Consider the following 24862-nt stretch of genomic DNA (forward strand, 5'->3'; position numbering starts at 1 on the left):
GAGCCAAGTGTCCCCCATCTTGTAACTGTGCATTTGGTTTATTTTTCCTAGGTGTGGAACTTGGCATTTATCACTATTAAATTTCATTCTGTTTTCAGCCCAGCGCTCCAGCCTATCAAGATCACTTTGAAGTTTGCTTCTGTCTTTCAGGGTATTAGCTATCCCACCCAATTTTGTGTCATCTGCAAATTTGATAAGCGTTCCCTGCACCTCCTTGTCCAAGTCATTAATACCGTATTTCTTCGATTGTAAGACGCCATCGATTGTAAGATGCACACTAATTTCACTACCACCAACAGAGAAAAAAACCTAAGACACACCCGCGATTCTAAGACGCACCCCATTTTTAGAGATGTTTATATGGGGAAAAAAGTGTGTCTTAGAATCGAAGAAATAGGGTAAAAATGTTGAAGATGTTTGGGCCCAGGACTGAGCTCTGCGGTACCCTGCTCATTACCACCACCCCAGTTTGAGAAGGTACTATTTTTTTTCCTTTTCCTTTTTATTTATTTGCCACAAAACAACCAAAACAAGGACAAAAGACAGATATATAAGGAAAGGGGGGGGGAAACAATATACACTATACGATTTACAACACAACACAGACATCTACTAAAATAAACACAGTTACATAAGGCTATAAATCATTTGAAGTGATCATCAAGCTGGACAGCAGACATCAATTATCTCCAGTTTACCAGAAACGAATTTCATCACAACAAGCTAGTGTATATATCATAGGCAAAATTACAAATTATATATAAAACCCACAAACAAATTAGTCATCCTTTTGCAGCTCTTGTATATAGTCAATAAAAGGTTTCCAGTCCATTACATATGAGTCTATTGTTCTTTCATTTACTAACGCTGTTAATTTTGCCATCTCCGCCAATTCCAACACCTTAAGTAGCCATTCCTCCATTGTTGGTACTTGCATTTTCTTCCAATCTCCCAGACAGCCACTGTACATTTTTGCTAACTTTGAAGGAGATATATACAATCTATACATCATCTTATAAAATTTTCCCTTTAATCTGACACTTAATGTATACTTTAAACCTTTTGTCCACATATTTTTCCATAATTCAATTGGAATCTTATGTCCCACATTATTTTCCCATCTAACCATACAATCCTTCATTTGTTCTTTCTCCCCCTCCAATTTTAACAACAATTTATACACTTTACCAATAAGATGTTCGTCGTTAGTACATAATACTTCTTCAAACATTGACTTTGACCCTTCGAATCCTCCTGCTTTAACATCACACTTAAACTTCTCCTGAATCTGTAAATATGAAAACCATTGGCACATATGTCCCTCTTTTAACAACTCTTCTCTCGTTTTTAATTTACACTCTCCTTGGGATGTCTCCAAGACATCTCTATACTTTAACCATTTATGTCCACTCGATAGTTCTCTTCTGAAAAAGGCCTCTTGAGTCGATACCCACATTGGAATCTTCTGATATAGTCGTGATTTGTATTTCTTCCATACATTCAGAATGGCACATCTAACAAAGTGATTATTAAAATCTACATTGACCTTCGCTTTCTCATACCACAGGTATCCATGCCACCCGAATCTTATATCATGCCCCTCCAACTCTAATAGCCGCCTATTCTCCAACACTACCCATTCTTTCATCCATACCAAGCAACAGGCACAGAAATACAATTTCAGATCTGGTAATCCTAAACCTCCCCTTTCTTTGGTATCTTGTAAATTTTTAAGTTTTATTCTTGGTTTTTTTCCTTGCCAAATGAATCTAGAAAGATCTCTATGCCATTGCTTGAATGGTGCATCGCCTTTCACAATAGGCACTGTTTGAAACAAAAATAACATTTTCGGCAATACATTCATTTTTATCATGGCATTACGATAAAGCACTCTTTGAGTCCGATTCTGTAGCCAACTGGGGATCCACCTAATAGTTGTTCCATCTAGCCCACTTTACTTGACAAAAGCAAATCTCTTTCTAGGCAATATTGATGAGACATATATTAACATCTACTCAGAAATAAGAAAACACACTATAATGAGAGGGAAATTCATATGTCTACTTAAATCAAACTTTTGTTTGAGTGCAGGTAGGTCGGTATTACTGTATCATAATTAATTATGCCCATCTGTTTCTCTTTGAAGTTTATTAAAAAAAACCCTTTTGATGACTCAGTGAATGAAAACTTGGTGCAATGTTGGTAGGAACACTGGCAGATAGGACTGAAAAACAGGATTTTTAAAACTTAAATCTTTGCTATGCAGACTACAGATAAGCTTCTGTTGACTCCACTTCAAAGAGTGGTGTCTAGTTTGGGGAAATCTGAAATGTTGATTTTTGTAAAAGCAAGGGTTTTAAATTCAAGAAAGTAAAACAAGATCAAGAGGAATATATGTGCATTCATTTTGGTGGTAATTACATTAAACATGAGATGTTCTTACAACCTTGTGGAACTCAGAATGGCATTGTTTGAGAGAACAGTAAGTTTTGTGTGTACATAAAGTAATTAGTAACCTCTTGATATTTGTTAGAAAGATAGTTTTCCAGTAGGAAATGAGCATGATAGTATCTGGTTTACTGATAGTATTTACAGTCTAATAAATTATATTCCAGAGATGTCTAGCAACACACATATCCCATAAAAACAGAAGTTGGACCAGTGGCTTTGCATTCATTTTTGCAACCCTCTATTACTGAGAGATGGCTGTGCAAGTGATTACATCTTTCCACTTTTGAGCTTTATTTTTGGTTATTAGAAGCTAACTTTTTATTGGGGATTGTGTATATCCATGGCATTCAGCATTTTGCAGTTCTGACATACCTCTAACCATATATGTTAATGTTGTGAATTTACTTCATCTGTCTGAAGGCAGTTGATAGAGAATCCTCCATCCTGGGAATTCGCGAAAACAAAAACAATAAAGTGGTTTGTCTATTAGATTTACATCTTGTCTTTTCTCCAATGAGCTGAAAGTGGTATGCATGACTCTCCCCCTCTTACTTGGCTGTGAGAGAGTGGTTGTCTGCCTCGGTTTTAGTCTGATAGTCTAACCACTACAGACCACTGGCTTTCCAAATGAAAGGAAAAAATCTCCCCATATTCAAACATTGCAAGCATTAGGGCATCACATTTTGTCTTCAAACCCTAATGAAATCAGGACCATAGCTGGGAGAAAGGAGGGTTTGCTGTGCTCAGGTATATTCCAGGCCTTTTCACTTAATTCTCAGTTTGCACACTGGAAGCTTCTACCAAAATGCTTAGTATGATGCAAACCTGTGTTCCGTGTTCTAGCCAGTGAGACCATTGACCTACTTGACAAGAACTTGGCAAGACACTCTTTGATTTTGTTACAGCTTGATCTAGCCCACGGGCAGAGTGCTTGTGCATGCAGGAAACCCCATAGGCTGAAGCATGATGGCACCTGTGCAGGCATCATGCTGAGCCATAAATTATGGGGAATGGGAGGCTTGTGCACACTTCCCATTTCCCTGTCCAGACTGCCTTCCTTTCCATTTGGTGTCGAGGAATGTGAGTGTGCTCAGAGCTTGCGTACCATTGTCAAGAAGAGGCAGGGAAGCCTGGATGGGGGTATGGGAAGCATGCACATGCCTCCCATTCACCATAATAGACTAGGACACTATTGTGCACAAGCCGGTGGAAGGGGCAGGATGTGCAGACTGGGTTTCTGTAGGGATCTCTCAGTGTGCAGGTGTTTATATTAATTCATATTTTCTCGGTTCATTAGTGTTCAATATATTAACATCTGTATTTCAGTTTGTTTTCATTTCACATTAAGTTGAAGGGCATCTTAAAACAAAAGCTCTGTGTCCAGGCCTGATAAGCACTGCCCAGCGACCTATACTGATGGAGAGTATCCAGCAGAAGAAACCTGCAGGGCAAAGCAACCTTGAGCACAGAGAAGGCTAAACACACAAACAGCCACTGTTAAGAAAAATACTGTGTGAGACAATATCATAACTACTGTATCATGATGTATTTATGTTTGGATGTTGCTCTCGGTCTCTCAAAGAGCAGGGGGAAATCAGGAAAGGAAGTGTTAATAACTAACTAAATGTGATGCACATTTCTGGTTGTGGTACTTTGATGTTACTTTCAGTTGATGGTGAGGGACCATAGCTCCATGGTAAAGCACATACTTTGCATACTGAAGGCCCCAGTTTCAAACCCTGGCACCACCAGTTAAAAGGATCAGGTGACAGGAAATACCTCTGCAAGAAACTCTGGAATGCCAAACCACCCAGGGGTTTGTATTCAAACAAAGAAGTCGATCTCTTAGAAAATAGCCCTTATTATGCGAATCAGCCAGATCAACAGTGCTTCAGGTTACAGACTTTCTCAGCCTCCAGCAACCTATAGCTAAGATCTTTAATTACTGTGGCACAATCCTACATAGACTAACCCAAGGTCCATTTGATGGATGCTCTATTGCTAGGAAAGTTGCGATGAACCTGGTGCCACCCAGCAGTACGAAATCTGAGTGGCTTTTCTAATCCTGCTCTCGGAGAGTCTTCCCTAGGGACCTCTTTTGATGGGTTTGTTGAATGTCTTACTTTTTGAAGTTGCAACTCCCTTGACCTGACATCTGATTCTGGCATCCATCACTCCCAACTCCTCCCTCCCCATAAGATCTTGTATTCCTACCAATTTCTGTTTGGCTTTGAATCAACTGATTAACTGGCATCTCTTCTACTGGTGCTCTGCTCTATCTTCTGAAACCTTGATAACTCCTCCACTGCTTTGCTCTCTTCTTCATTGGACTCTGAAACAACACAATAAACAACAATGGTTTAAATAGTCGATGGTTGGTTATTTAACCCACCGTAGGTTACCGTGTTGTGTTATGGGAGTTTTTTTAACCAACATTTGGTTATTTGCCCAAAATAACCAATGCAAATAACCAGTGCTGCGCAGAGTTGGCTATTTGAACCACTATTGGTTATCATGTTGTGTGGAGGGCACCGTTGGTTATTTTGTAAGCCACAGAGTCACAAGGCACGAGCGATCAAAGTAGAAGCAGCTGTCCTAGTCCAGTCAGCAGGATAAATTTTCAGCAGCAATGGCAGATGGGATACTAGCAGGAGAGAGGGCGGGGGATAAGTGAGTCAATTCAGCGTGAACTAATAGTCAAGTCAACGCTGATCCTAATCCACATCATGTTTGATTATTCTCATGTCGTGTGGGGAATACCCCCTAGATAAACAACTGTCGAGTTTATTATTACCCCACAGCCCCAGCCTTTTCCCAGGCCCTCTCAAGAATATTATTATTTATTACATTTATATACCGCCCCATAGCCGAAGCTCTCTGGGCAATTTACAAAAGTTAAAAACATTAAACATTAAAAAACAAATATACAAAATTTAAAACCATAAAAAGCATAATATACAAACAAAAACAAACATCTGTTTAAAACAACTATTCTGGGGTCAGTTAAAAAACTCTGCATATGTTGTTAAATGCCTGGGAGAAGAGAAAAGTCTTGACCTGGCACTGAAAAGATAATGATGTTGGCACTAGGAAAGCCTCTTTGGGGAGATCGTTCCATAATTGAGGGGCCACCACTGAAAAGGCCCTCTCTCTTTGCAAAGAGCTAGTCCAATCCTTACAGCCACTGCCTGTCAGTCTTTAGGCTGTTTGGGGGTTCCCCCATTAGGATTGTTTTGTTTTTGTATTTCTGCAAATCTTGTGATTTCTCCTGGTCTGTTGACCTCCCACTTGCTCTGTTTTGGCTACATAAGGAGCAACGCTTGGAGACTTAGTTTGCACTTATTATATAGGAAACCCTGATAAGAAATTATTCTGTTTGTGTTGTGTGGTTAATAAAGGAAAACAATGGGGTGTATTTTAACTTTGTGTATGAACACAGACTCAAAAAGAGGTGGTGGAGCTTCATTGGGGGTTCATAATCTTCGTGTTTAGTTTTTCCCCATTCAGTCAACTGGGGAAGGGAATGTGTTCCTGTCTCCTACAATTTGGTATTGCAACTTGAAAATCTTTCACTACAATCTTTAACTTTTTTAATACGAAGTAAATCCCTCTGCTTTTAGTAGGGCTTACTTCCAAGAAAGCAGGGTTAAGACTGACAGTGTAAAGACCATGCACGCAAGGATTTTGGAGGAGCCAATAGGAGAGGAGCTTGCACATCTCCTGTAAGATTCCTTCTGCATTGCTTCAGGGCTCCATTTGCAGTCAAGCCGGTACATTGCTATCTCACACCTACATCTGCCCTGCTTGTTCTAGCTGGTACAGAATTCAAAAGCCAGCATTGGCTTGGACAGCAGTGTTGGCCTTGGCATCTGGGACAGGAAAGTTGGGTTAGTTTATGTCTGGGTTTGGGGGAACTCTTATTGTTGTTGTTTACTTCCATTCACCACTACCACTGGATGGCAACAGAAGGAGGAGGTGGTTTTCTTGGACTGAGATGGCTGCTTCTTTCCAGGTTTATGTACTGTATGCTGGGATGGGGGTGGGGGTCGCACTGCTAAAGAAGGAATCTGGTTGCCCTGGATGGGCAGGCTGTAGCAGTTCAGATTCATTTGGTCTTGCAAGGTCACACAGCAGCAGCCCGCCATGGGGCTTAATCTGTTTTGCAACAAGGAAGCGCATGGGAAATAGCTTATCCATTGATCTCTTTAGTAGATTAACTTCTAATGTAAGAAATGCTAGTGCTCATGCTCATCCTATTCATTTATTTATATTAATCATATTTCATGCTTCAAAGTATGCTAGTCTCAATTGCATAGGAATTGGTTGTAGAGCTGGACTGCATGTTCTCAAATTAGAATGTCTGGCCTAGTTTTGAAGGGCTGGGAGTGCTAAAGAGGGGCAAAACTCCCTTCTCTTTCTGTGGTTGAGGGATGAATTTCATGGGTGTAAAGCAAAATTCTTTGGCACACCTGCAGTCGCTATTTGACTGGCAACTGCCTTTGCGGGGGGCGGTACAGAAAGAATGTCCCTTGGAACATCCCTATATCACAAAACAGCATCATTTTAGGGCATTTTGGGGAGCTGCCAGTCAAATGGAAGTTAGAGGATTGTTGATAAGGTTTGCGCCCCACTCCTGAAAATTGCCAAAATGCTCCCCAACTCTCATGACCAGGAAATGGGGCCATGAAATGGCGGGGGAGGCAGAATTCAACCCAGCACTGGAGTCTGGCTATAGTTACTCAGGGAACCTTACTCTGTCTACCAGGGGTAGGGAACATGGTACCTGCGGACACCAGTGTGTCACTGGACACCTTTCTTGGCACCCACCAAGGTGTAAAATAGTGATTGTTTTTTACAGCTGGGACAGCTGTATAATGGTTGCTGAAAACTGTGGGTTCAAAGGAGTCGTTTAATGTGTTGGAGCCCAGACTCCACCACTGCTGTGTACTCAAGTCTTTTGGGCAGGTGACTTGTCATTTGCTATGTCTCCCATAGCAGCCATTGTCCAGGGCAGTTTCCCATGTTACCAAATGTACCCACAGCCCAAAAAGGTTAATTAGCCCTGGACAGGATCTACACTACTGCTTTATAACATTGAAGTGCACTGACAACTGTTGGGGCCCATGACACATTCCATAAACTGTTTTCATATCTCTTTCAAAGTATTATATCCTGCTTGGTGTAAATTGGGCCCTGCTCTATATGACCAAAGACACTGTTTTCTTTATTAGAACTCCACCTCTCTCTCTCTCTCCTCCCTTATTTTATGTTAGCATTATTATTATTATTATTATTATTATTTATTTATATAGCACCATCAATGTATGATGAGACCATTATCTCATGATGAGACCATGACCTTGCCTGCTACATCAGTGGTCTTCAGCTGGTCCAAACTCGAGACCTGCCTCGGGCTCCCAACATGTAACATGGGACCCACTTTTGCAATTTTGCAATTGCCCAACATGGCAGCGACAGTGTTGCTCTGACACATCTAGACTGATCTCGTGACCACTGTGCTACATGACTACCAACCCCCAGTCTGAGTACCAATGTGTCGTCCAAAAGGAAATTGAGCACACACACAAGCACACACTCCCAGTGATAAGCAGCTAGCAATTGGGAGGGGAGGTTTTGAGATGTCTGCTCCTGGTTGACAGGCTTTGTTTCATAAAAGGAATGGCATGCACACACAAGTTCAAGGAAAGAGGCAACTAGAAAATGGAATTCTCTAGCCTTAGAAACAAGGAGTTCCTCCAGTTAAGTTAACACACATTAAAAATCCGGCCAGTTTCCTTATTTCTTTTATGGTTTCAGTTCCTGATTTTTGAAGTGTGGTGACATTTTCAGTTCTTCCTTCTAATTACTGGAAGAAAGGATATTGTTTTGTTTGGAATCTTTGTGCTGAACAAAAATTTGACAAGCTAGTATTTGAAGATTTTATGTGAAACCTGATAAACCCTCTCCCATTTCACTAAAGTTCTACAAATATTTTCTATCCCTGCAACATAATTTAACAGCACACTGTATTTCCCCTGCCCCTATAGGTAATGTCTAGAGTTTGGTACTTGCATTGTCTCTTATTTACAGCACACACAGTATACCTCTGTTTGCTGTTTCAAGACCTTTGAGCTACATCCAGCCAACTAGGAATTTCACTGCTTCAAACACTAGCTGCATTATTCATCCAGTCAGGTGATCAGCAGGGAACATAGCTTTAATGTGACTATGGGCCACTTTGCACAACATAGCAGTCCGTCATGGGTTAATTTACCCATGAGGCATTCTGATGCATACTGGCCACCATTATGAATATCAACTCCAGACTGGAGTTGCCATCTCTTCTTGTGTCATCTGAACCTGGGTGGTGGCAGTTATTTGAGGGTTAAACAACCCTCACTTAACCTAAAACAGACCATGGTTTATGTGAGGGTTGTTTACCCCTCAAATAAGCCCTGGCGCCTGGGTTTAGATGACACAACAAGCCACAGTTACTCCCTGGGGCTTGCATATTTATCATGGTGGAGACGCCCCAAGGGCTAATTAACCCACAATGGGCTGTTTTATCATCCAAACCAGGTCTACGAGTTTTGAAGAGCTGCTGTGCGTACCAACACATTCTATTTATTTTAAAATGGCATATAGCATTACTTTGATTACAAGTGCTCCAATGGTTTCTGTCCCATAAGCTCACGGCTAATATTTCAGGCCTTTAAATACAGCCTCTTCTCTGTGTGGTGCCTGAAATAATTAGACTCACTGCATAGTCCCACTAGAGTTTCAAGGAGAAAATGACAAGTATTTGACAATTTCACCTCATATTTGCCTTGAAACTGTAGGGGTACTCCAGAAGTTAAGGGGCAAAAATGGTCACTTCCAATTTTTGAAAATGAAAATTGGTAGTTTGCCGAGTGTTACGCTAGCTATATGCACATGTTGTTGTTTTTATTTGAGTGGGGAGGAGAGTAAAAACGAAATTGAAGAGTATTTCCTTACTTCAGCTTTGCAAAGTATCTCTACAATTTCAGGACAAAATTAGATAAAAACTTTTTTAGTCCTCTCCCTCCATGGGTCAGGGGCATCAATACTGCTGGAACTCTCAAGGCAGAAGTGGGAATCTGGCCTTCCCTGAATCCAAATCCGGAAGGCCCTAAGGATTCAGCCTAGGAGAATATCTCTGGAATTGAATTTGGCGCTAAGGTTGAAAAAGGTACCCTAGGTGAGCATGCAAAGGGGTGAGCATGCAAGTTTCCCTTAGCAGGATCACTTGGTGGGAATTCTAATTGAGAGAGTGACTGAGTTCACACAACACAACAACCTATACTCAAGGTTGATTATGGGTGGAGTATGGGTTGTCGTTGCACTGTGGGTTGTTGTTGAACCGTGGGGTGGGGTGTTGCATGAAACCAGTTGCACTAACAAACCACGGTTTGCTAACTACAAACAACTCATGAAGAGAATCCATGATTTGTTACTGGGTTGCGAACTGTAGATTGTTCATGATTAACAAACGATGGTTTGTTAAGCACAGCTCAAGTCACACAACACAACAACCCATGTTTCAAAGGTTAATTGGTTAGTAATGGGCAAAGAAGGGAATGAATTTCTGGAAGCACCCATAGGTGGGTTTAAATTAATCAGAAATTCTGAACTTATAACTCTGAGAACTTACGTTGTGATGCAAACTAATAATTTCATGTCTCATGATTGCTTAGCCAACTTACTTTAACTAGTTGAAGTAAATGGACTACAAGTAAATGTTTTCAACAGAGAATTTATATGAGTCAAGTATTCAGTGGTAGGGCACGATTATTCTATCAAAACTAGTGATAACCAATTGATTACATTTAATAATGGCTATATAGAGAAGAAATGTGATTAAAGTGGCATGAGTGCTAATATTGGTTGGTTTAATTGATTTAACGTAGCCTTTTTGCTTCATATAGGTCTGGCCTACAGTCAACATCAGTCTCAACTGGGGTTTACAAACCCTTTATGTTACCTATCGCTGAATTTGTACCTCACTCTTGAGAGACTGAAAGGTAAGCGATCCCCTACATCTCTCGTTTGACTTATACTTTCTTTAATTTGCACAATCCAAATTTGCTACATTATCCTTTTCTTCCACTGTTGGTTGAAATTGTTATAAATAATGAGCAGTCTTAACAAACTATTGATGGGGTAGGGAAGGGAACCTAACAACTGCAATGCTTTGGCACTTCCTAAACTGTTCCAGCTTCCGTATTATGAACATTGTTCATGCCACAGCAGTTACAATATAAATCAGAACCACATGTGGGAGCAACTTTAGTGCATGTAGACCACTCTGTTGCAAGGAAGTTCCCATCTGAATCAGCAAGTTTTACTGCAGGGTGTTTTGTTTTTTGGGTGGTTTTTTTTTTGCTATCTTACTAGCCTTGAATTTCATGACATTCCTAGGCGAAGAAGAATCTGTTACTTAATACTGACTCCCGGAGTTCATTGCTAGCCTTAGATTCATTCAGTTTCAACATACACTTGTTCCTTTGTTATCATAGAATCATAGAATAGCAGAGTTGGAAGGGGCCTACAAGGCCATCAAGTCCAACCCCCTGCTCAATGCAGGAATCCACCCTAAAGCATCCCTGACAGATAAGGTTGTCTTATCTTTTAAGAGTCTGAAACTCTTTATTTTCTAGATTTCTGTGTTGTTTTCTGGGTCCATCAACATGGTGGAATGAAAGGCAATAACCTTGTTGACCACCTTAGCATTGGGTGTGTAGAGATCTCATTTAGTAACTTTGCTCCCATTGCCGAATCTAAATTGTTCAAACGGCAACAGCTAAGGGAAATCCAAAACAACAACAAACTAGTTAAGCTCAAATACGACATTCAATCAAGAATCACAGACAGGAAGTTCTCCTGGTTTGTCTAATAATTGCTAACAGAGCTCAGCGCTACTCACTGCTGGCAAAAGAGGCAAGGCAATATGGGAGGAGACTTTCGTTATTATTGTTATTATACATTTACTTTATTATAAATAAAAGGAAATTATGGTGATTTAAAAACAAACAAACACACCAAAATGGCAATTCTTGAGAACTGGAGCAAAGATTGGTTTGTTTTGTTGCACAGTGTAATACTGACAGACAAATAGGGCACAATCTAGCCAATAGTAAGCATTTTTTCATTGATTTGGTGGAAGAGATTTAATCTCTTATTGAAATTAATTGGATTTGAAAATGCTTTACATTAGGCTTGATCATGCACTCTAAATTAAGCAGACAAATGTAGTTCAATATAAAATGTTTTTTCATTGCTTTTCGTACTGATATATTACCTTTTCTCATCTTTTTCTGATCAGTCAAAATAGTCCTATTTTATAATGTTTAAATTTCTCAAAAGGGAGCTGAATTAAGAGAACGTTGAGCATATAAAACTAAATTGGGTCATCATAATATATAATTTATTAGCTGGGTGTTTAAAACAAATCTCTTAACTGAATTTTGAAGAGCTTTGTCACTTCGGCCAACACAAACATGGGTGTCTCCCTAATAGAAGAATTACATCACATTAGCTTTTTGAAAACTCTAGGGAGCACATGCAACTCAAACAGAGGCTTCTATTTTAAGATGGGAACTATGTAACTGTACTTTCTTTAGATTGAACAATTGTCAGTGTACCATTATAAATCTAGATATTTTAAGTTGACAACTTGAAGCTCTGTCGGCCTTACTAATATAACAGCTCTTGTGGGGTTTTTTATGTTCTCTGCCTTACACAGGATTTGTGAGTTCTAGTTTAGTGCTAGAAGCAGATTCAAAGATTTGCTCTGCTTTTCAAAGGAGAGTGGCCATGATTTGATAGAACCAAATCCCAGGCTGATTTGGTTTTATCTTTAATCTTTTGCGCTGCGCTGAAATGAACCCAAATATTCTACGGATAAATAATTAAGTCGTTGGGTGCTTCCAGACAAGGCTTTTATGACATCATCATCCTGCCTCATTCAGAGAAGTTGAACCCGAAAAATCAACCCCTACCCATAATCCTTCCATGTTTGTCCACCACTTCTTTCATATTTTTCCTTTCCACAGAAAATTCGTCAACAAAAGATGGAATTGCTCCACACTTCCTTCTGACTGCTAGCGCTGTGAGCCCTAAAGCACCCTCTACCTTAAAAATAATATATTGCAGAGGGCACTTCTAATATTGGGGTACTTCAGATGGAGGGGGGAATCGTGTTACCTTACTGTGGCTCTGCTTCCTGCTTATCTTCTGCTTTTGCAGTGAACTGAAATTACATGAGGAAGAGAGCAGCGACCACGTGGCCCATACAGTTCAGTGGGTGTTTTATAGCACAACTTCGCCTGTACACGGCAAGAAATTCTGACAAATCCCAACTTATTTCAGAAGAGTTAGGTTTTCTGTGGCTTAATTTATAACGCTAAAACCTGGAAATGGAGCGGGAGATATGCAGGAGGCTGACCATCATTGAAATGACCTGCGAACATCAGAGTGGCCAGTCCCAAGCATGCTATAATACGCTTGTTTAAAGAAGCTCATCATCTATCTACCCTCCCACTTTTTTTGTTAAACTTGAAAGCCATGTGATTTTTTTTATTTGGTCCTAATGAAAGTATCATGTTCCTGCGTTTGGATTTTCCCCCTAACAGATCAATTTAGCCACCTGAGCATTTTATATTTGTATGAATGCTCTAGGCTTATGTTCCTAAATCTCTGAACATAATTTGTTAAATTAGAACTCATACAGTATTGTGTTAATTGACTCGGTCATGTTTCTGAAAAGTCTTAGCATAATAGGTCTTAATAAGCTTCATGTCAGCAGTGAATAACCAAACAGCCTCTTCAACCCTAAGTCAAACAGACAACTTACCCACTTTAAACTTAGATTAATAACAAAATGCTTTTTAGGAACTGAACTACCACTTTTACATATTGATAATATTTCCTTTCTTTAAAATTACCTTTTCATTGTAAATGCATCCGTCTGACTGAAAGGAAGTGGAACCCATTAAACAAAATGGTGGAAAAACAAAGGCGGCAGCCTTCAAGCTGCTTACTCTAGAGCAGGAGTGAAGAACCTCAGGGCCGGTGGGTGGGGGCAATTCCTGCGGACCTGAGGTCCTAATCCAGCTCTCTGGCTTCCCCAGATGGGCCTGCCCCCTTTCCCCTCATTGTTTCAGAGTTTTCTTGTTTTTTGTGCATTCCCCCCCCCCATTCTAAAAGGTTGAAATGTCTCTTTGAAGGCTTAATTATTGGCAGTGAGAGCTTTAAATTAAAATATGCTGGTCTTTCGGTCCTTGTCCTTTTGCGTTTGGCCCCACCCACCACTGCATTGCGCCCCCCGAGAGCTTCTCTGAAATGGAATTTGATCCTTGGGTTCAAAAAGGTTCTGTGTTCCTGGTCTAGAGTTATCACTGTTCTCTAGAACAGTGGTCTTCAACTGGTCCAGACCCGAGACCCCCTCGGACTCTTAACCTGCAACATGGGACTCAATTTCACAATTGTCCACACTGCAGCAAGAGCTTTGCTGTGACCCACTTTTGGGTCACGACCCACCAGTTGAAGACCACCGCTCTAGAAGACACGAGTCCTTTCACACGGCAGACATGCAGAGATACAGTACTGAATATGCAGGAGAAGGGTAGAATTACACCTGCTGTCCAACCCCCATGTCCAAGTCCAAGTCACAGTTTTGCATAGATGGGTTACATTCATTCATCCCCTTGCCTTTCTGCACAAGAGCAGGGCCAGCACAAGAAATTTACCAGTTCTAAAAGTTACATCTTTATTAAAATCGTTCAATAAAAAGCACAGCTTTTCAAGGAATGACCTTTCTTTCATCCAAACCAGCAAAGGAAGGATATAAATTTTCCTAATGTCAGAGTAGACTTCAACCCCCATGCGTTGACAGTTCTTTTTGTATATAAGTAGACTGTGAGGATCATCAGATGGGATTTTTGCATTTCCTTACCACAGGCTCTCTTTCTGGTTCTCTTCTGCGTTTGAAACAAGCACTTTTCACAGAGGAGAGACCAGCGACCACGTGGCCTGTAGATTTCAATGAGGAGCGCGCCCTCTAGTGGGCATTTTGTAGCACAACCTCAGAAGAGACGGATTAAAAGAGAGTTATTTTGTGACTCTAAAATTGAGAAAAGGAAAGGGAGACGTGCAGGAGGAGGGTGGCGTCGTCAAAAGGACTTGCTAATATCCGTGAGTGGCTGGTAACGAGTGTGCTATAAAATGCTTGTCTGATGACGCTCTGTGTTCACAAAGGAACCTTCAGCCCATGAAAGTCATGCGGAGGGTGTAGCAAATGTGATCCTATTCCCCTTCCATGCATTCAGTACCCTGCTCACCATGCTTCTCAACCACTAGATAAGGGACTATACTGTAGCCAAATAGGGAAGATTTCTCTCTCTCTCTGTGCTTATCACATTTATACATGTCTCTTGGAAAGGTCCTTTCTTCATAGAGCTAGTGTAGCACATGGTGGAGGTAACAGCCTATAGAGAGTAAGGCTCAGTGAAATCGGTTGAGTAAAGAAGCATGGACTTGACATGCACATGTGTGCAAGTTGTGAGATGGGAGCCTGTATTAGATCTCATCTCAGCAACAACTTTACCAGGTGACTTTAGGCAAACCTTTAACCTCCTGTCCCTTTACCTGCAATGTGAGGGATAATAATACTCACCTATACTGTGCCTCTTGTATTATTATTATTATTATTATTAATAATAATAATAATAATAATAATAATAATAATAATAATATCCCACCTTTTTCTCAATACTGGGACTCAAGGTAGCTGTGCAAATTAAAATATGTACGGTTAAAAATATAGTTAGATATATACAAAAGTTAAAAATATCATTAAATATGGTACAATATTAAAACATTGAAAAACATTGAAAATACAAATATTTTTTTAAAAATCCAATACATAAACAACACATAAACAAAGTAGAGGTCCAGACTACTCCCCAAAGGCCAGCCAGAACAAGCTTGTAGTAATTACTGAGAGTGCTCTCTCTCTTTTTCTCTCTCACTGTCCCTGAACACATCAAATGCACTATATAAATGCTAAATTTTATTTATTTATTTATTTATTTATTTAAAACATTTGTATCCTGCTCTATATCACTAGGATCTCAGGGCGGCGTACAGATAAAATAATACAATATAAAACAATAAATATACACAGCTAAAAACAAATTAAACCATGAATCAAGTTAAAACTGTGATGGAACCGCAAGGCTTGACTCAGCGATTCCCCGGCCGGAGAAGGGGGTGTCTGGCTCAGCCAGCCCAGACACATGCTCCTTCACTGCTGCTTTTAACCCTTTGGGAGTCTGGGTTCTCAGGGAATGACATCACACAGGAGATAGGGACCAAACACTTTTATTCACACAAACACAATTCCATAAGGGTCCACACATTAAGGTGACACGTAAGAGGTTTGGGGGGAAAACACAGACAAAGGAATGACCTCCCCCTCCCCCTTCACACACTCAAACCAATTGGATTCACACTCACTCCCCACTAACCACCCATCAGCCATAAACCCGGCAAGGTCCCTTACCCACTTGTACCCAAACCTATTCTAAAACATAACAAACACTTAACACTGCGACTCAACCTATGTTGCTCATTCGACACAGCTATCTGCCGCTCGAACCAACTCCTTCCCTCAGCGGTCACGTGGGGCTTCTGCCATCCAGCCGGCTCGGCCCGGGTGCTCCTGCTCACCACGCACACACCGGACTCCTGACACCCACAGGAAAGAGACTGGACCCTTGGGTGCCCAAGCTTTTATCTTTCTGGGACCCCCTTGGTCACAAGACCCACCCTGACCAATTGAAACCCCCTAGCAACCCACACCTCACCCGAAGGGAGGGGGGAATGCTCCCAGACATTGCACAGCTGCAACTTGTTACTCTCTCCCGGTACCAGCCTGGGGAGGCGTTATCAGATGCCAGGCACTTCTTGTGAAAACGTGGCCTTAGCATTTTAACTTGCTACTCCTTTTTTGGACACAAAGAAACCCATCTCCTTCTCCCCGGGACAAAGCAAAGATGTTTTCTTAAAGGGACCATGGGCCCAGCCCATGACAAAAAACAGTATATAATTTAAAAGCAATAAAAACAATTAAAACAGTTAAAACAGTGTGTAAACTTGGTGAATTTAACCATTAAAGCCTTTGTTAAAAAGCCATGTTTTTACTTGGCACCAGAATAAAATCAGCATTGGCGCCAGTCGGGCCTCCAAGGGGAGGGCATTCCACAGTCGGGGTGCCACAACAGAGAAAGCCCTCTCCCATGTCCCATCATAGCGTAAGTGTTGCGCTGGTGGGATGCGGAGAAGGGCTCCTCCAATAGATCTCAAGTCTCGGACAGGCATATATAAAGAGAGGCTGTTGTTGTTGCTCCATATTTATTGTTGTATTAGTACTGTTGTTGCTCCATATTTTGGTTTCCAACAATGTTGTGGTTGTAGAGGTGTTTTGATGATACAGGTAGGGATGCATCTCGTGTATGGTGTACATGAGATAAAAACAAATCTCTTGTGTCTGCATATGCAGTCGCTTAGCCGTACTGATAGTCACATTGCCATTTTTATTTTGCTCTTGACCACATTTCACTTCTCAGTGCATCTCCCTTCTTGACTTGTTCCTTATTAATTCTATACAAACACAGGAGAATGATCTTTACTTATGAAACTTAACATTTCGTTTTTATCCATGAATTAAAGTAGTCACCTGCTGATTTTTTTTGTTTCATTTTATTTAAGGTTTGCATGATGGAATTTGAATTTACCAGAGAGAGGCTGTATGTTTTAAATCGATACTGCTGACATTTTCTACATATTGCTATATTCTGGTGTGGGGGTCTTGATTTTTTTGCCCAAAGACGAGATATCATGGATCTCAAGGAAAGCTGCCCAAGTGTTAGCATCCCCAGCTCTGATGAACAGAGGGTGAAGAAAAAAAGATTTACTGTAAGTATGTAAGCATAAAACTTTATTTGTGTGCTCTGTTTTACATTGTGTTAGTATCACACAATGGCCCATTTTGGACATAATGCTAAACCATAGTTTAGCATTTATGTGAAAGAACGTCAGGCTCATGTGCTCTCCCTGCCCCCCTCTTCTCCTCTGGCTTCTACAAGCAGTAGATTAAAAACATCGTCTGCTTCTAATCTCTAATCTGTTTAAATTGACCATGGTTTATTATTACATCTGAAAGGAGCAAACTGTGGTTTCACACTATATTTATTGAAACAAACTGAGATTAAACTGTCATTTATTATCCTTGTTTCGACAAACTGTAGTTTAAATTAATCGAGTTCCTAGTTCACACATAATGGCTGGGTTTATTTTATTTTATTTTATTTTATTTTATTTTATTTTATTTATTACATTTCTATACCGCCCAATAGCCAGAGCTCTCTGGGCGGTTCACAAATAACACTAACCCATAGTGGGTGGCAAGCTACGCTGGGTAGGTGGTTATACAAACAACCTACTATGGTCCGGTCAAATGATCAGGCAAACAAGCTACACAGAATAGTTTATTTCACTCCCCCTCGCCCCTCCTGTGATCCTCCCGCCCAGCCGGGCAGGTATCAAAGCTTCCTTTGCATGGGAATAGAGATTGTTTGAGGGGAGCAGAACGGCGGCAGCATTTTTGGCTGCTCTTGCCAAGCAGCTCTGTAGGTGATCTCCATAACCCACATTGGCACAACAGACAATACACTAACCCACCATAGGTAAAATAAACCTTACTGCAGACAGTGGGTTCTCAGAGTGTTTTATTTGGGGGAAATATCCCACAGACAACATGATAACCCATCATGGGTTGTTCTGGAAAATAAACCATCATGGGCTAGCATGTTGTATGAACCCAGTCAATGAGAAACTACAGTTAGTTTCAATATGGAAGTGGATGCTTCCAGTCAACTCCTCTTGGCCATGCCAGGGGAGGAGGGAATGTGCAAGCCTGAGGCTCGCTGTCCAAAACAGGCTTATTGGTACTTACATAAGATCAGATGCCAGAGTTCGCGTCACCTCTGCTTTTATGCATACTGTAATATTTAAATCACATAATAACATGCAGCATGAGAATATTAACACATATTTACATTGTTAAAAGATTAAAGCATTTTCACCTGCAAGCAGGTCACATTTATGGCAGTTGCTGATTAATATTTTAAAAATCAGAAAGGAACAGCATAGACAGTGGAGCCTTTAAAAAAAAACACCATTTACATGCAAACACATTAAATTACACTATTTCCCTTCTTTGTTAGTCTTGGTGCCTTCTGTTTCTGTTTTCCTTTAATTGTTTCCTGTTCTTTCTCCCCACCCCATCCCCGGTAGCTTCTCTGGAGGTGATTTGTGTTTTTATTGTGTGTATAATTTTGGCATCAGACAATCTTCAGTATTTTCTCAATGGAGTCAACATTTTTTCATCCATTTTCTTGATAGGTTTTGTTTTTATTTATTTATTCTTCATTCTGTTTTTAATCTACCCAATAACAAGTGTTATTGTTATTGCTGGGCAGATTACAAATAGTTAAATAAAAATACAATACAGATATTTAAAATAATAAGATGCACTACAAAATGACAAACAGCACAAAGATAGATAAATATGAATACGTGAATATATATAGCCCATAAGTCTGTTAGGTTCTAAAGCTGAATGATTATGTCCAAGACATGCCTTTTTTTCTACCCTTTCAACAGAACTTTGTTAGTTTTTCATCAGTAGAATGAAAATACCATTGGTCTGATGGCAAGGTTTTCATCTATTTTTAGATGAAATGTAGCCATCTCTCCTTATCTCTAGAAAGGAAAAGAGTGTTACTTGATATAGTCAACGCAGCTTCTTAGTTAGATCAAATTGGAACTGGTGGGGAGAGGGTTGGCCTGACAAACCAGGGCTGGTTCTAGGATAAATAGTGTCCGGGAGACGGGACGGGACTGCTTTTGGCACCCCCTCCCCCAGTCAATGTTGCAGTGTTGCCACGTTGTGCTTATAGCATTTATAGTTTTTGTAGGGGTTGGGAACATTGGCTCAAAGTAAAGTCATTGATTTCTATCTAGAGCAAATCACATCAGAACTGAACATTGAAAGCATCTTCTATCGGATCAGAATCCTCAGGTTACTCTAAAAGTGGCCAGGTTCTGTGTGGCTGCCATAAGCCAACTGAAATTGATGTTGAAGGGTTTTATTGCTGAACAGTAATATTTTAGATTGAGACTGAGATTGTTGTGTTTCTATGTATGTATTTTATTGTATGCATTTTATCGGGGTTTTTAATATTATTACTGATGTTTTCTGCTGTACTGGTCTGTGTCTGAAATAAATAAACTGAAACTGAACATTGAAAGTAATATACTTTAAACCTAATTGATGGAAGGTGGGATTTGTAGTTGATACCCAAACAAACCTGTAGAACTTCAAGGGGGGGGGATGTTGAAGACACTTACTGCTCACCCAATGCAGAGATTACACTCAACAAACACTGAGCCCACCAAGCTTGACTCAGCATCACCTTTAGCTTGGCAGTAAGGGCAGCCCTGCTGACACAAAGTGTCTGGGAGGAAACAAGTCTGACATGGGAGATATGGACCTCCAATCTTCTTTTCACCCCAGTTTAAAGCAGCTAGATGGGGCTCTGATCTTGATTGGAGCAGTGGCATTGAAGGAGCACTGCGTCATTTCACCAATCTGATCCTTCCCCCCAGCCACTGCCATCTTAACGCAGTTGCCCGGGGGGGCCACGAACATAGGGGCCCCATGCTAATCTATGCACAGACCAGAATTTAACACTAATTTTTGTTTTTCAAGTTCAAGGCTCATGTTATATTGTCCAAACATTTGTAGTGATTAATCTTTGCTGTACAACATGTTTTTTTTAATGTCAAAACACTGATTTTGTTGGAGGTACCAATAAATATAAGTTTATTTTATCGATAATTTACATTTTTATTCCTGTGAGTGGTTGTGTAGGCAGGGCCCAGAGCACTGCTTTGCCCGGGGGCCTATAATGCTGTTAAGACGGCTCTGCCCCCAGCTGCTTTTTGAGCTGTAGTGGAGTTGGGGGGAACAGGCACTTCCCTCCCCCCCCCACTGCAGGTCTACTTGCAGCGTGGGTGGGTGTTTTAGATGGAAGTAACAATGGAGAGGGACAGGGTTAACACACCTCCTTCACCACAACCGCCGTGATCAAAATTGCTACACTCCAGCAAAGATGCATTACATTAATAACCAGTATTCACAACTATGCCCGGGGGTGGGGGAGTGTCAACAGGGGAACCTCCTATCATCTATGGGTAGGTATGCATGGAAATGGTTAATTGTTTGTCCCACAGCTTACAACCTACTAAATCTTTAACAAGGCATACTATACTTTTGAACCCCCCTACAGATTTGGGGTAGTTATGGATCCAAAGCAAATCGCAAATATACATACATAGTATATTTTTAGAAATGCAGCTATACACCTTTGCTAGAGTAATAGTTTGATCAATTGTAGGAAATGATAGGTATGGATAAAATATCCAACCAGATTAAAGCTTCTGAACACCTAGATTACAAAGAGAATGCTACTGAAAAGTGATTCACATTCAAAACATAAATGGGGGGAAAATAAATGTGCAAAAGGCCAGACAGTCTGAGGTTCATCTTTATTTTGTAATATGAGCACTGAGAGCTTGCCATGACATGGATTAAGGGATAGAAGTTTATATGTATTGACAATAAGAGTGAATGTCTCCATGGTAGAAGAGGGAAAAAGTTATATGAAGAGGGAAAAAGTTGTATATTTGGATATTTCGTGGTCATGTACCAGTGAAATGAATACTAGAAAGGATATGTTGGTAATTGTTAAGTTATATTTTGTACTTGAAGATTTTCTTATAATAAACACTTTTAAAACTAAAGAACATATAATGAAACTACTACAAAAGAAAAATTGGAGCTTCTGTGTCCACATTAATGTGAGGAGGGAGAAAAATCCATTGTGAGATGATATATGTTATGGCTTTCTAAGTTGGTTTCTGGAATTCTAAAGTGCACGTTCAGTCTTTAAAGTTTACTTTGTTTTTCATATTGCTCTGAGAACCAGAGAGAATCTGATGGTTCTGCTGCAGAGTTAATGAGTTGCACTTCCCAAATATTACTACCAAGAAAGAACTATGTTGAGAAAATATCCCTTAAGAGGTAGGGCTGTCACTGGTTAAAGAAATCTTGATTAATAGTATGTATTAATTTCTCCTAACCCCCACCCCCACCCTGCAAATCAGTATATTAAAAACCAAAACACAAATATGGGCAGAATTTTTCATCTCATTCACATCCCATTTTCTGCTTTCTACTGTGATTATTATAAATCAATGAAGGCCAAAAACAACATGTGTGTGTATTTTTAAATTGATATATCACAGAATCTATTTGTTACTGTAGTCAACACACTGCAGTCAATAAGAGCCTCTGTTTGGGATTGTTAAAATGCCAACAAATAAATCCATGAGCTTCTGCTCACACCACAGCTTCCTGCATTGAGGCTTTCTGTATCTCCATGTAGAAAAAACTGATTGTGTTCAGCATTTTCCTGTGTTGGAGAATGCATTCAAGTGCATTAAAGCTCCTATTGTAGCTATACATAAACTCTGGCTTAAAGATTAAATCAACAGTTAAACAACCGAGGCAAATCCATGGGTGCACAGTCCCAGAACTTAGTTATTTGTTTCTTTGTTTTTGATCTCTGCACTTGTAATTCATTTGCTTTTGTATCGCTGCAGGTTTACAAAGTTATGGTCTCAGTTGGCACTAATGAATGGTTCGTCTTAAGGCGATACGCTGAATTTGATAAACTGCATAATACAGTAAGTAAACGAGTCATGATAAAACTAGATCAGGAAATGCCTCCAGGTTCTACCTCTGCCACACAACTGTATTGGTGATACATTTTTATCAGAAAGTTAATTATACTCAAAAGCTAAACTACCTGTGTGCTTTGCGTATTTCAGCTAAGGAAACAATTTCCCACTATGAATTTGAGGATTCCTGCTAAAAGAATATTTGGAGATAATTTTGATCCAGGTAAGTGACAAGGTTTCTTTTTTGCTCTGTTTTATCAGCATCTACACTGGCCAGTATGCAATAGGCTTTTTGGTCACTTTTTTTGTATGCAAGACTCCAAATATTGGTAACCTGCCAGTAATATTCACAAAGTACAATTGATGTATATCAATTAAGGAATGTATGCTCTTTGTATTTCAAAATTCAGAGTATTAGAGACTCGGGACAATAGATTGCCAGAATGCAGTTACTGAGGCTTTCTTTCTTTCTTTGAAAAATATTTCTTTGAGATAAATGGTAAGCTGAGTTACCCTGCAGTCAAGATCAGATATTGACTGGTAGACATAATAATATACACAGACAAGAAAAGAGATGGATAAATAATGGAGTATTATAAGTAGGGGTGTGCACGGACCCCCCAATCCGCTTCATGGCCTGATCTGGAAAATCCGGATCGGGCCCGATCCTCTTCGTGCCGCTCCGCCCGTCTCCCGCTCCGCGGAGCAAGATCCGACTTCGCCACCGTCACTATATGGACGGCAGCGGCGGTGCAAGAGAAACCACCCACCCCGCCCCCTTACCTTCCTCCATCGCGGGATTCAATTGAGGCCCCGGTTGAAGCCGGAAGAGGCCTCGGCCTTCACTTCCAGCTTCAACCGGGGCCTCAATTGAAGCCGGCGACGGAGGAAGGTAAGCGTCCCTCCTCCCTGCTCCCTTATCTGGCGCCACCGCCGCTGCCGCTGCATGGATGGCAGCACCGGTGGCGCCAGGTAGACCAGACCCCCACCCCAGCCCCAGCCCCCTTACCTTCCTCCGTCGCGGGATTCAATTGAGGCCCCGGTTGAAGCTGGAAGAGGCCTCGGCCTTCACTTCCGGCTTCAACCAGGGCCTCAATTGAAGCCGGCGACGGAGGAAGGTAAGCGTCCCTCCTCCCTGCTCCCTTACCTGGTGCTGCCGCCGCCGCATGGATGGCGGCGCCGGCAGCACCAGATTAGTCCCACTCCCCCCCACTTACCTTCAGGCTAAGCTCCGGATTGAGGCGATCCTCTTCGCCTCGATCCGCAGCCCCCCTGACTCTCTTCGCCTCCGCCTTAAGGGTAGGCGAAGCCCCCTGCTCCGCTCCTGCTTCTCCGGTTCGAGGAGAAGCGGAGCACATCCCTAATTATAAGGTTGGGGGTGGTAACCAAGCTGCAAATAGGGTCTTTGAGAGTTCCAAATGTACCTTGCTGGCTAGAATTCTCTTCTTCTACAACAATAGTAGGATGTTGTCTCAGCAGGGAACTAAAGCCAACTGAAGCCTTATGTAGGCTGACAAGACCTGTAGTGTGTTCAGCTCTGCCACTCTTAGAAGAGCTGACTAGACTGTTAAAGGGTCCTCTTCCTGATTTTGTAGACAGAAACCTCTGTGAGTCTGGGGAGATGGAGGTTCTGCTGGGAATTCATTCTCTGAAACAGAAGGTGATGGCAGGGCTGTTTCCTCTGTCCAGGAGGACCCTATCCTACCCTTGAGAAAGTAGCTTGCGCTTTCACTGTCTTATCCTCACTATAATAACATCACTCTCCTACCCTCGAGAAAGTAGCTTGTGCTTCGTTTTCATCAGAATCCTCTGCTGCACAGTGGAAGGTCTGAGGGTCATGAAATAAATGACAGTATTTTCTTTCTGCCTTGTTTTGCCTGCCATCATGTGAAAGTCAATACTAGAGCTCCACTTCACACAAGCAAGTGAGCTATCTGGTCCAGTGGTACCATATGTCTGGGGTTTGTTCATGGCCTCCCTTTGTGGCACATAATATATTTATTAAGACATTTGTATCCCGCCCTATATCACAAGGATCTCAGGGCGGCATATATTGATTCATCTCTGAGAGGCGGACATGTGGCACAAGCCCTTACAGAGCTGAGGTTTGCTCTGACCTTCTGTTTTAACTGCACAAATCTGTGATTAGATTCTTTGAAATTCTTGCTTCAGTGCTGACTTCATTTCCTTCTATTTATAGCTAAGACTTTCAAAACAGGTTGAGATCAAGGCTTTGTTAATCAGAGGAATTCTGCCAACACAAGCGTATTAAGGATCAGAGTACTTTTTTCTTTTCTTTTTTTAAAAAGTAATGCTTAGTGCAGTATGTTTTACCTATGCACATCAGTATCATTTGTTTGTTATAATGTAGGGTACATTCTGGTCCATTGCAGGCTGTATAATGCTTATAAATATAAAGGATGCAAATTCTTATCTGTTTTACCAATTCTGTCAACAAACAGAGCAATGTGATGTAGTAGCTAGAGTGTTGGACTGGTAGTTGGGATATCTGGGTTCAAGTCCC

At 40.9% G+C, this 24862-nt stretch overlaps 1 protein-coding gene across 5 annotated transcripts in view; it reads left to right on the top strand.

The window, feature by feature from the left end:
• The window catches only part of SGK3 (serum/glucocorticoid regulated kinase family member 3), a 78452-nt gene that overhangs the window by 32852 nt on the left and 20738 nt on the right, over positions 1-24862 (top strand). For 2 of the 5 annotated variants that reach the window (XM_063130803.1, XM_063130799.1), the window contains exons 2-5: positions 10398-10493; positions 17242-17448; positions 22261-22344; positions 22489-22561. In XM_063130803.1, coding sequence (XP_062986873.1) covers positions 17371-17448; positions 22261-22344; positions 22489-22561 — 235 coding nt within the window. In that variant the 5' untranslated portion in view covers positions 10398-10493; positions 17242-17370. Of the gene's footprint in view, positions 1-10397; positions 10494-12623; positions 12645-17241; positions 17449-21496; positions 21680-22260; positions 22345-22488; positions 22562-24862 lie in introns of those variants that run through there. The other 3 variants (XM_063130800.1, XM_063130802.1, XM_063130801.1) reach the window with 3 other exon arrangements.

The sequence above is a fragment of the Elgaria multicarinata genome, chromosome 7 (assembly GCF_023053635.1).
Source record: "Elgaria multicarinata webbii isolate HBS135686 ecotype San Diego chromosome 7, rElgMul1.1.pri, whole genome shotgun sequence".
Lineage (NCBI taxonomy): Eukaryota > Metazoa > Chordata > Lepidosauria > Squamata > Anguidae > Elgaria > Elgaria multicarinata.